This window comes from Manis javanica, chromosome 6 (genome assembly GCF_040802235.1).
Source record: "Manis javanica isolate MJ-LG chromosome 6, MJ_LKY, whole genome shotgun sequence".
In the NCBI taxonomy this organism is placed as follows: domain Eukaryota; kingdom Metazoa; phylum Chordata; class Mammalia; order Pholidota; family Manidae; genus Manis; species Manis javanica.
Genome location: NC_133161.1, coordinates 39,417,029 through 39,429,660, shown reverse-complemented (window position 1 = coordinate 39,429,660; position 12,632 = coordinate 39,417,029). Strand labels below are relative to the sequence as shown.

Genomic DNA, 12,632 nt, shown 5'->3' with positions numbered 1-12,632 from the left:
TGTAAAACTCCTAGAAGATAATAAAGAGAAAAAGCCTTTCAAGACTGATCTTAGAAATGATTTCTCAGATTGACATCAAAAGCACAAGCAACAAAAGCAAAAATAGACACATGAGATTATACTAAACTAAAAAGCTTCTGCACAGCAAAGGAAATCATCAGTGAACTGAAAAGACAACTTATGGAAGAAAACATTTGCAATGCATATACCTGTAAAGGGTTAATATCCAAAATATATAAAACTTAAAAGCAAAAAAAACCCCAATATGATGACATTAAAAATGAGCAAAAGAACTGAGAAGACATTACTCCAAAGAAGACATCCAAATGGACAACAGGCACATTGAAAAGGTGCTCAACATCATTAATCACTAGGGAATTGCAAATCAAACCAGAATGAGTATCACCTAATATCTATTAGAATGGCTATTATCAAAACAATCCAAAAGATAACAAATGTTGGCAAGGATGTGGAGAAAAGGGAACCCTTGTATACTTTCAGTGGGAATGTAAATTGTTGCAGCCACTATGGAGAACAGTATAGAGGTCCCTCAAAAAATTACAAATAGTGCTACCATGGGGTCCAGCAATTCTATTTCTGGGTATCTATCAAATGGAATGAAATCAGGGTATCAAAAAATTATTTTCAATCCCATGTTCACTGCAGCATTATTCACAATAGTCAACACATGAAGCAAACTAAATGTCTTATCAGTGAATGTATGGGTAAAGAAAATGTGGTGTATATAAACAATGGACTATTATCCACACTAAAAATGAAGGACATCTGTTCTCTGTGACAACATGGTTGGACCTGGAAGACATTATGCTAAGTGAAAGAATCTGAAACCAGAAGGACAAATACTACATGATACCACTTACATGAGGAACCTAAAATAGTTAAACTGATAAAAATAGAGAGTAGAATGGTGTACTGGGGTTGGGGGGAAGGGAAAATGGGGAGGGTAGTCAAAGGGTATAAATGATTGGTTATACAAGATGAAAGTTCTAGAGATCTACTTACAGTATTGTTAGTATTGCATCCTTAAAAATTTGCTCAAGGGAAAGATCTTAGTTTTCTTACCACACACAATAAATAAAGAAGACAGGAAGAACTTTTGGGGGCAGTAGATATGTTTACAGCATAGATTGTGGTAATGGTTTCACAGGTGTGTACTTATCTCCAAACTCATCAAGTTGCATATATATATATATACACACACACACATATATATGTGCATGTATCTACCTATCTTTTTGCATGTCAATCATACTTCAATAAAGATATCAATGGAACAGAAGATACACTGGCAAATAGTCATGTGAATAGAAACAAATATCTTCATGACCTCCCCTCCTCCTTGTGTTAAGATTTATAAACCTGGGTTTAGGAGATGCACAACTTGCTTCTCTATGATGTAAAATACAGAGTTGTGTGTGTGTGTGTGAGAGTTTGGAGACCTTGGTCAAATGACTTACGTGTAATGCTCAATTTCCTCACCTAAAATTCAGCAGAGTAAATACACACAATGCACAGGACAGCTGTGAGGGTCGTGTAATATCTGGCACAAAGAAGAGATATAACATGGGCTTCCTACAACTGAGAGATCATAGCAGTTTATAAGAAAGAAAGTGGACTTGAGACAGATGGTATGAGACTGGTTATACTTCTTTTTTCAGTTGATCCCTTTAGGTCAACAGCCCAAGGAAATGATAAGCTGAATTTATGGTGGTACATTCATCCTTGATTCAGATATGAACACAATATAATTTCAAGTCTACTTGATGGAACTACTTTTCTACAGAGAAAAATAAAAGGCAAGTACAGAGACTGCACATCACATAGAACAAGTATAATATGAAGCCACATTTAAAGTCAGTCATATGGAAATGCTATCCCATGCCCACAAAAGCAGAGGCTCTCTGAGGTCGTTATTAATATTTTTAATTAGTTATATTGAAATATAAGTTACGTGTAAGAAAGTTACAATTTGATGAGCTTTGACAAATACTTACAACTGCAACCAACACCAAATAAAATATTTCATCACTCCACAAATTCTTCCATACCCTTTTGAAGTCAATCCCTTCCCTGGCAATCTGGGCCCTGGGCAACACCAATCTTTCTTCTGTCATATTAATTTTGATTCTCTAGAAAAAGAGCTCATACAACATGTAGTCTTTTGGGGCTGGCACCTTTCATTTAGTACAGTGTTTCTCAACTTTTTAAAATTATTGCTCCTGCTTGAGTGTTTTTGGACATTTTCCCCTAATTGTCTCCTCTCCACCTCATGAAGTTTTACCACCACAGACATACTGTATGTGTATCTGTGTTTTAAATGAAATAGTCAGATTTTTCACACCTCAGGAACAAACATTTGTCCCTTTGTGTGAGATACTGCCCTATTGAGAATACATGATTTGGTATAATACTTTTGCAATTAACCAGTATTATATCAGTAGTTGGTTCATTTTTATTGCTGAAGTAGTCTTGATTGTGTGAAGAGACATTCAAGAAATGACTAAGAGTAATTGCAAATGTGTTATAAAGGTCAGGAACTAAGTGCATTCATTATTCAACTACTTTCCTCAAATTTGATATTCAGTCCCTCTGGTGTCAGTAAACAGATCTCTCATCACATAGTTGTCAAATCTGAAATCTGGTAGTGACTGACTTCCTTTCTCCCATTTCCCCTTTTCAATCCATCAAATTATGTCTATTTCACCTCTAGATTATTTGTTGAATGTGGTCTCATGGGATCAGATTTTGCCATAACTCAGAACAGTCAAAATATGTAAGGATTTAAATTTTTATCTTAAAAGAAATGGGAAGCTATTAAATCAATTTAAATAAAGGGAAATGACTTGATTAGTATAATTAAAAATTACTAAATCATATAGTAAATAATAAATTAGAATGTGAATAATGAATTAGAAGGGAGCAAGAAGCAAGACTATTAAGGGCAAGTATCTTTCCAGAAGAAAAATGACAGTGGTTCTTTTATGAATTTGAGGGTGGTGGGTGGGAGAATTGAGAGACCTGCTGCATTTTCAGTAGAGCCATGAGAAGAAATTATACAAGGACCCACAGCTAGATGATAATGTAATTATGATAAGAAATTCAGATCCACCATCCTATTGCTTGCTGCTTGCTTTGACTTAACTTTTTTGTGAAACTAATCAGTTATTGTAAATGAATAAAGTATAAATACTTTATCATTTGCTGATGAGTTGAAAGGAATTAGAGAATTAGAATCACACTAACAAAACTATTTTGTGACTTAATACATCCCCTCAACTTTCTGTCCACCTTACTTTCATATTTTCACTGGTGATTGCAGTACTATGTGTTAGCTTCAGATGGTCTGCAATTCAGTTCCATGCAAGCTGTTTTGGCTATGTATGCAGACACATGTCTCTGAGGGCCTCTTGAGGAGGTCTTTAACCCAATAAGGATTAAGATACAGTGACTTATTGTTTTCAATCTAAAGTATACAGACATGAATACGATATAGAATTTATTCTTCAGACACACAAGGTTTATGTCATGTTAAGTGATAAATGACAAAATCGTATTGCCAGTGCTAGGACTGAGATACGAACAAGGTCTGGAAGTTTGTCAGTTACAGTGGTGCTGTCTTTTCCAGGTGATTTCTGAAGTATGGTTGACCACAATAATTCCTCCTGCGATCCAATATGGACACCCCATTTAACCACACTCTACTGTGTAGTGCTCATTGGAGGCCTACTGGGCATCATCTCCATTCTGTTCCTGCTGGTGAAAATGAACACCCGGTCTGTGACCACCACAGCCGTCGTTAACTTGGTGGTGGTCCACAGTGTTTTCCTGCTGACAGTGCCTTTTCGCTTGACCTACCTCATCAAGCACACTTGGACATTTGGGTTGCCCTTCTGTAAATTTGTGAGTGCCATGCTGCACATCCACATGTACCTTACTTTCCTGTTCTACGTGGTGATCCTGGTCATCAGGTACCTCATCTTCTTCAAGCGCAAAGACAAAGTGGAATTCTACAGAAAGCTGCATGCAGTGGCTGCCAGCACTGGCCTATGGGTGCTGGTGATTGTCATTGTGGTGCCCCTGGTTGTTTCTCAGTATGGAACTTACAAGGCTTATGATAAGCAGCACTGTTTTAAATTCCACGAAGAACTTGATCGTGCATATGTGCAAGTCATCAACTATATGATAGCCATTATTTTTATAGCCATTGCAGTGATTCTCTTGGTCTTCCAGATCTTTATCATTATTCCGATGGTGCGGAAGCTGCGCCACTCCCTACTATCCCATCAGGAGTTTTGGGCCCAATTGAAAAACCTATTTTTTATAGGAGTCATTGTAATTTGCTTCGTTCCCTACCAGTTCTTTAGGATCTATTACTTATACTCTGTGGCACAGTCAAGTGACTGCAACAACAATGTTACATTTTATAATGAAATATTCTTGAGTGTAACAGCAATTAGCTGCTTTGACTTGCTACTCTTTGTTCTTGGGGGAAGCCACTGGTTTAAGCAAAAGATAATTGACCTATGGAATTGCCTTTTGTGCAGTTAGCCACCAACTACAGTATTCGGAATTACTTCCTTTATATTAGGAGTGAAAATGGACACAGGAGGTAGGAATGGTTATTTCAATTACTTGATTAAAACCATGCCTTGATGCAGTTAATCAAAAGTTTTATAAAATGTAATTAATTCCAGTCCTTATATAATCCATAGCATCTCCAAATGATGCCTGTACAAAGACTAATGATATTGAGCCTATCTGGAGTTATAATACTGCATAATTTTACAATAAAAAATGTCTACTTGGCCTATCCAGGCACCATGGGTCTAAAGGTTTCTAAGTTTTACTAATTTATTTTAGACTGGACTCAGCCCTCTAGTTCTTTTCATTCCACTTAACTTTAGATAAATTAATCCTAGCCAAGATTTGGCTCAGAAAACACAAGCTCTATTTGGCTTTCTAGAAAAGATACCCATTCAACTCACACCCTGAAAAAAGAAGTTAAGAGAGAATAGTAAGAAACTTTTCTAGATCATCACAACTTTGGTGGGAAGTTGCTTCTCTAGAAATCAAGAGAAAAAGAACTCCTTATGGCATTTTGCTATAACAAGGTTTTCTAGATTTGTCCTATAAAGGTCAAATCTAAGGACATGAGATCAATTCTCTCAGTATATCCAAAAATCATTCAAAAGCTTATTGAATATGTCTAAATAATGGTGAAGGTATAACTTAGAAAATATTTCTGACCAATATGCTGCTAGGCATTAAAGTGAGTTCCCAAGGGAAGTGATTAAATTTTTTTTCTTTTCTATTTTTTCAACAATTTCTAGCTGTCTTGGGTCACAGTTAATTTAGATTTTCCTTGGATACAGAAGGCTATACTGAAATCTTTAGAGTTCCCTTCCACCCTTAAAGTTATGTGTCTTTATTTTCCTCAGTTTCATAATCTTGAAGGAACTGAGCCAGTTTCATTATTTAATGCTTCAGGAAACCTGAAGCAATTCATGGTAATTTCAAAAGATTAAAATTAATTAAGGTAACTTTTTTTCCCCAAGCAAGGTAAACGTTCAAGATTTAAAGATTCTTCTTAATTTGTTATATTCTACAATCCACAAATTCATCTGATGAGTAAGAAATCCCTCTGTGAGTTTCTATAACCAGTAAAATTACTGAGTCATAGAAAATAATTATGAGGAAGAAAAAGCAGCAACATGCTATATAGATGAACTATTCCAAAATTTTCCTATTTTAACTTTATCTGTCCTGTTCTCCTTTTTAAGTTATATTTCTTTTATTTCCTTGTCTTCTCCCATTTCTTTAGTATTTCTTTCTCACTTTGACCCATAACATTTGTAAGAAAATTTCTAACACCCAAAAAAGTTTTAAGAAAATTTTTAACACCCTTGAAATCCATAAAAAAATTATAGTAAAATATTAAAAAATTTTAATTTATGGGAATTACATAAATTTCTCTTCTTATATATCTATGTCTTACTATCATAACCTCTGTTACCTAATAGATTGTATTATAATCTCTTCCAGATTTTAAATATGTTGAATTCAGGCAGTTATTCTTTCCTCTGTTTTATTATGCATTATATATAATGAGGGCCTATTTCTGTGGACCTATAGGGGATATTAACCAGTACATAGATATGCAATATTCCATAATGTAAAATATATTATTTATCAATACTTATAGAATAAATGGAAATTTTCAACTTGCCTTTTGTCTTTAAATGCTATGAAAATGAATCTCATGCAGGAGTTGGGGTGACACTGGTCTCTCAGGCCACTTTTGGGTACCACAATTTTTTTTTTTTGAGAGGGCATCTCTCATATTTATTGATCAAATGGTTGTTAACAACAATAAAATTCTGTATAGGGGGTCACTGCTCAATGCACAATCATTAATCCATCTCAAGCCTAATTCTCGTCAGTCTCCAATCTTCTGAAGCATAACGAACAAGTTCTTACATGGTGAACGAATTCTTACATAGTGAATAAGTTCTTACATGGTGAACAGTACAGGGTATTCATCACAGAAACTTTCGGTTTTGATCACGCATTATGAACTATAAACAATCAGGTCAAATATGAATATTCGTTTGATTTTTATACTTGATTTATATGTGGATCCCACATTTCTCCCTTTATTATTATTATTATTTTTATTTTTAATAAACTGCTGAAGTGGTAGGTAGATGCAAGATAAAGGTAGAAAACATAGTTTAGTGTTGTAAGAGAGCAATTGTAGATGATCAGGTGTGTGCCTGTAGACTATGTGTTAATTCGAGCTAGACAAGGGCAATAAAACATCCACGGATGCAGAAGCTTTCTCTCAAAACAGGGGGGGGGGGTGAAGTTCTAAGTTTCACCACTGTTGTTCCCCGATTTCTCACCTGAGGGCCCCCCTGCGACTGTGCCTGTCTTAGGTTGTTCCTCCCTTGAGGAATCTTTGGGTACCACAATTTTAAGAGAGTAGTATTAGCATTTGGTGGCTGGGGCCTGAGACTAGACATTTTGTCTTGCAGCAACTCTATGCACAATAAAGAATTACCAGGTCTTGCTCTTTATTTGAATGTTCTTCCAGACATTTATGAAATGAAACATGCTCATAATAATAAAAGCAGTTGGCTAGGTTTTATTCAGTTTTCATAAATGCATAATATTTTCTTGGTTTGGCTTTAATTTTTCCAGAAATATAGCTTCCATGGATATTGAGGAAAAATGTTACTGTTTTTCTTAGAACTTTAGCAAAGTTGTTCATTCCTTTGTAAAATAACATTATCAATGGCAACACCATTTGTGGCATTAAAATACAACACAACACGCCTGTGAACAATATTTGTAGCTGTTGTAGTCAGGTAGATATTAGATACAGAAGCTAACATCAGACTACCTCATTTGTCTCCTTTTGTGATCATGTCTGAGCATGCATACACGGAAACATGTCTTATTTTATTGTAAATGACTTTCTTTTTCATTACCATTTACATTAGTTAGAATATTGTACAGCCTGTGTGTGTGTGTTGTGTGTCTGTGCAGGAGGATTATATTTTCTGTGAATTTTTAGAATGGTAAAAGTGTTATCAAATACTTGCAATGAAACTTAAGGTACTGGGTCTGCAAGGATTGAGAACCACTGTGTCACCATAAACAGGGTCAACTTAAGAGGGATACTTACCAGTTATAACAGTATGAACAGGAAAAATATTCCTTTATTTTGGGAATACTTAACCTTAGCTTCATTCAGTTCTAAATTGTTTCTTTAGTTTCTGTCGTGATCAAAAGAATAAATGCAAGTTTTAGGAAAATGTAAAGAAAATACATATATGTATTTGCCTTTTTGATAAGACAAAGACATTTCCCTGAGCTTCACAACTCTTACATTGGCTGATAGTCAGTATGCACTTGATTTTGATGGTCAATATCTACCAGGGGGAATGACAATTTTAAGGCCCAGGCAGAAAGATTGTTTCTGGCATCCATTAAAAGGTACTTTACTCAGCCTTCATAATTTTCCTCTGAAAGGGTCATTGCCCCAGCTTTCCTCCTCAACCTCATATAAATTAGGGAGAAAGGGACTATTTTACTTGTAGGTGAATTGAACTTTGTGAGGAATGATTCAAGCAGTGCTGAAAATCCCCAAGTCCTCTTCAATGGGGTTGCAGTTAGAGCTGTTTTCCTAATACAGCAGTTCTCAAAGAGAGCAGAGGGCCAATCTATTCTCAGTCATCAGCTTTTGAGGGGGGTGTCAGGAGGTGAAAATTTGTGAAGCTGCCATTTCTTAGATTGGGTAGATTTTTTCCACTTAATCTTTAATAAGGTGAGGCATAGACCATGGCCTCTCATATTGATTGGGGCTGGTAGGAACAAGGAAACTCTCCTTGTAATAGGGACTGACTACAGCACTTTGGAAATAGTTCGTAACAAAAACATGTGTGTGGTAAAGGGACACAGTGATGGTAGATTTGTTTGGATAATGCTGAGAAAGCACAGGATGCCAAAGGGCATCTACAGACATAAAAAACAGGCATCAGCCAGGAACCATGAGAAGGACTTTGGTCCTGGGTAAGGCTGAGTCTTATCTCTGTAATAGAACCAGCACGCTGGGCACCAAAACTCAGAAAAATGAGCAAGTTCTATTATTTGAAAGGGTACACATGTCATCTAGAACTTCTAAGATTAGAAGATGGGCCACTTATATCAAAATGCACCCAGTGAAGGCTTCATCATGGGCCACATAAAAGCCCAGTGGTCACCAACAGGTACATTTTGAGTAGGATGAGCAGTGGTGATCAGGATTGGGAAGGCAGGGACAGATACTGAAATGCTAAAAGACTTATGCTTCAGGCAGGATGGACCTGGTAACCAGACCTGAGCCTTCAGATTGAGAAAAATCTGGAGAACCAGCAGGAACTGTTGGGGGATGGGAGACCAAGTCTGAGGACCACTAGCAGAGAGGAGGAGGGGCTTGAGTGAGCCATGGTTAGCAGTTCTAAGCAAGCAGGGGACAGCAGGAAGACATCAAGCTTTTGGAAAGCAGACAGGAAAATGAAGGCAACACACAAGGAAGACATTTTGAACACCAGATGGAAAGATGCAGGAGACTATTGTTTGTTGTATTTCAAGTGTGTCCTAGTAATTTATGACAATGAATGGTTTCTTAAAAATTTAAAAGCTTTTTCTCTATGATCAAGAACTGGATAAGGATGCCCACTCTCTCCACTTTTGTTCAACATCATATTGGAAATCTTCACCAGTGCAATTAGGAAAGAAAAGAAATAAAAGGCACCCAAAGTAAAAAGAATGAAGTAAAACTGTTTCTTTTTGCATATGACATTAAATTATACATGGAAAACCCTAAAGGCTCCACCAAAAAACTGTTAGAACTAATAAATAAATTCAATAAAGTTACAAAATACAAAACCAATATACAAAAAACACTTGCTTTACTACACACTAAAAACAAACTATCAGAAAGGGAAATTTTTAAAAATTCCAGTTACAATTGCATCAAAATGAATAAAATACTTGGGAGTAAATCTGACCTAAAGGTGAAAGATCTGTACAGTGAAAACTAAGTGATAAAAGACAGTGAAGAAGAGAGTGGACCCAAGGTGGCAGCATGAGTAGAGCAGCGGAAATCTCCCAAAACCATACATATTTTTGAAAATACAACAAATACAACTAATCTTAAAAGAGAGACCAGAAGACACAGGACAACAGCCAGACTACATCCACACCTGAGAGAACCCAGAGCCTCACAAAGGGGGTAAGATACAAGCCGTGGCCCAGCGGGACCCAAGCTCCCCTCACCCCAGCTCCCGGCGGGAGGAGAGGAGTCAGACCGGGGAGGAAGAGGGAGCACAGGACTGCTAAACACCCAGCCATAGCCATCTGCACCAGAGCACAGATACACGTGTGTGGGGTGCCAGATACTAGGGAAAGGGGACAGTAAAACCTGCAAGTAAGTCCCTGCAGCTGGCAACCCTGGAACAAATAAAAGCAACTGCCCTTTGAAAATCTTAAAGGCACAGGGGACCCGGCGCAACCAGCCCAGTAACTGGGAATCCCGGGGAGCTCCGGGCGCCCCAACCCCCTGGGCAGCAGCGCAGCTCGGAGGCCCCTCCCATGATAAACAGCCTTCCACCCGCTGCCCTTCCGGCGCGACTCCACCATAGCAGCAGTGGCCACGCCCACAGCAACCGAGCAGAGCTTCTTCCACAGCAGCCAGGCAAGAATCAGATACCCCGTCTGCACGCAGCTGCCCAGCACAAGCAGCTAGGGCTCACTGTTCTCCCAGGAGAGGAAGGCCACAAACCAGCAAGAAGGGATGTTCTCCCAGCCAACACATGTGCCAGCTCCCCACAACTACCTCTATCACCATGAAAAGGCAGAAAAATTTCATCCAGACCAAAATCACAGAGTCAACCCCTGAGAAGGAGACAGATCTAACCAATCTTCCTGAAAAAGAATTCAAAATAAAAGTCATAAACATGCTGATGGAGCTGCAGAAAAATATACAAGAGCTAAGGAATGAAGTCCGGAGGGAGATTACAGAAATGAAACACTCTCTGGAAGGATTTATAAGCAGAATGGATGAGATGCAAGAGGCCATTGATGGAATAGAAACCAGAGAAAAGGAACGCGTAGGAGCTGACTCAGAGAGAGATAAAAGGATCTCCAGGAATGAAACAATATTAAGAGAACTGTGTGATCAATCCAAAAGGAACAATATCCGCATTATAGGGGTACCAGAAGAAGAAGAGAGAAAAAAAGGGATAGAAAGTGTAGTTGAAGAAATAATTGCTGAGAACTTCCCCAAACTGGGGGAGGAAATAGTCTCTCAGACCATGGAAGCCCAGAGAACTCCCAACACAAGGGACCCAAGGAGGACAACACCAAGACACATAATAATTAAAATCGCAAAGATCAAAGACAAGGACATAGTATTAAAGGCAGCCAGAGAGAGAGAAAAGGTCACCTACAAAGGAAAACCCATCAGGCTATCATCAGACTTCTCAACAGAAACCTTACAGGCCAGAAGAGAACGGCATGATATGTTTAATGCCCCGAAACAGAAGGGCCTTGAACCAAGAATACTGTATCCAGGATGATTATCATTTAAATATGAAGGAGGGATTACACAATTACCAGACAAGCAAAAGTTGAGGGAATTTGCCTCCCATAAACCACCTCTACAGGGTTTATTAGAGGGACTGCTCTAGATGGGAGCACTCCTAAGGCTAAACAGATGTCACCAGAGAAAATAAAATGATAGCAAAGAAAGCAGACCAACCAAATACTAACTAAAGGCAAAAAATAAAATCAACTACCCACAAAAGGAGTTAAAGGAAACACAAAAGAGCACAGAATTAAACAATCAACATATAAAGAATGGAGGAGGAAGAATAAGAAGGGAGAGAAATAAAGAATCACTAGACAGTGCTTCTCAATAAGCGAGTTAAGTTAGACAGTAAGATACTAAAGAAGCTAACCTTGAACCTTTGGTAACCATGAATCTAAAGCCTGCAATGGCAATAAGTACATATCTTTCAATAATCACCCTAAATGTACATGGACTGAATGCACCAATCAAAAGACACAGAGTAATAAAATGGATAAAAAAGCAAGACCCATCTATATGCTGCTTAAAAGAGATTCCACACAAACCCAAAGACTTGCACAGACTAAAAGTCAAGGGATAGAAAAAAATATTTCATGCAAACAACAGGGAGAGAAAAGCAGGTGTTGCAGTACTAATATCAGACAAAATAGACTTCAAAACAAAGAAAGTAACAAGAGATAAAGAAGGACATTACATAATAATAAAGGGCTCAGTCCAAAAAGAGGATATAACCATTCTAAATACATATGCACCCAACACAGGAGCACCAGCATATGTGAAACAAATACTAAGAGAACTAAAGGCGGAAATAGAATGCAATGCATTCATTTGAGGAGACTTTAACACGCCACTGACTCCAAAGGACAGATCCACCAGACAGAAAATAAGTAAGGACACAGAGGCACTGAACAAAACACTAGTACAGATGGACCTAAAAGACATCTATAGAATTCTATATCCAAAAGCAACAGAATACACATTCTTCTCAAGTGCACATGGAACATTCTCCAGAATAGACCACATACTAGGCCACAAAAAGAGCCTAAGTAAATTCAAAAAGATTGAAATTCTACCAACCAACTTTTCAGACCACAGAGATATAAAACTAGAACTAAATTGTACAAAGAAAGCAAAAAGGCCAGAAACACATGGAGGCTTAATAACATGCTCCTAAATAATCAATGGATCAATGACCAAATGAAAAGAGATATCAAGCAATATATGGAAACAACTGACAACAACAACACAAACTTTAGGCCTCATTTTTTCTTCCAGCCAAAGGAGGGACATAATAAAGATCAGAGAAGAAATAAATAAAATTGAGAAGAATAAAACAATAGCAAAAATCAATGAAACCAAGAGCTGGTTCTTCGAAAAAATAAACAAAATAGATAAGCCTCTAGCCAGACTTATTAAGAGAAAAAGAGAATCAACACACATCAACAGAATCAGAAATGAGAAAGGAAAAATCATGACA

At 37.5% G+C, this 12,632-nt stretch overlaps 1 protein-coding gene across 4 annotated transcripts in view; it reads left to right on the top strand.

Moving 5' to 3' along the window:
- Positions 1–12,399, top strand: part of GPR141 (G protein-coupled receptor 141) — a 49,128-nt gene extending 36,729 nt beyond the window's left edge. For all 4 annotated transcript variants that reach the window (XM_073238589.1, XM_073238587.1, XM_073238588.1 and 1 more), the window contains 2 exons: positions 1,680–1,817; positions 3,647–12,399. In XM_073238589.1, the coding sequence (XP_073094690.1) occupies positions 3,661–4,569 (909 nt within the window). In that variant the 5' untranslated portion in view covers positions 1,680–1,817; positions 3,647–3,660 and the 3' untranslated portion in view covers positions 4,570–12,399. The remainder of the gene's footprint in view (positions 1–1,679; positions 1,818–3,646) is intronic.
- Positions 12,400–12,632: the final 233 nt, after the last annotated feature.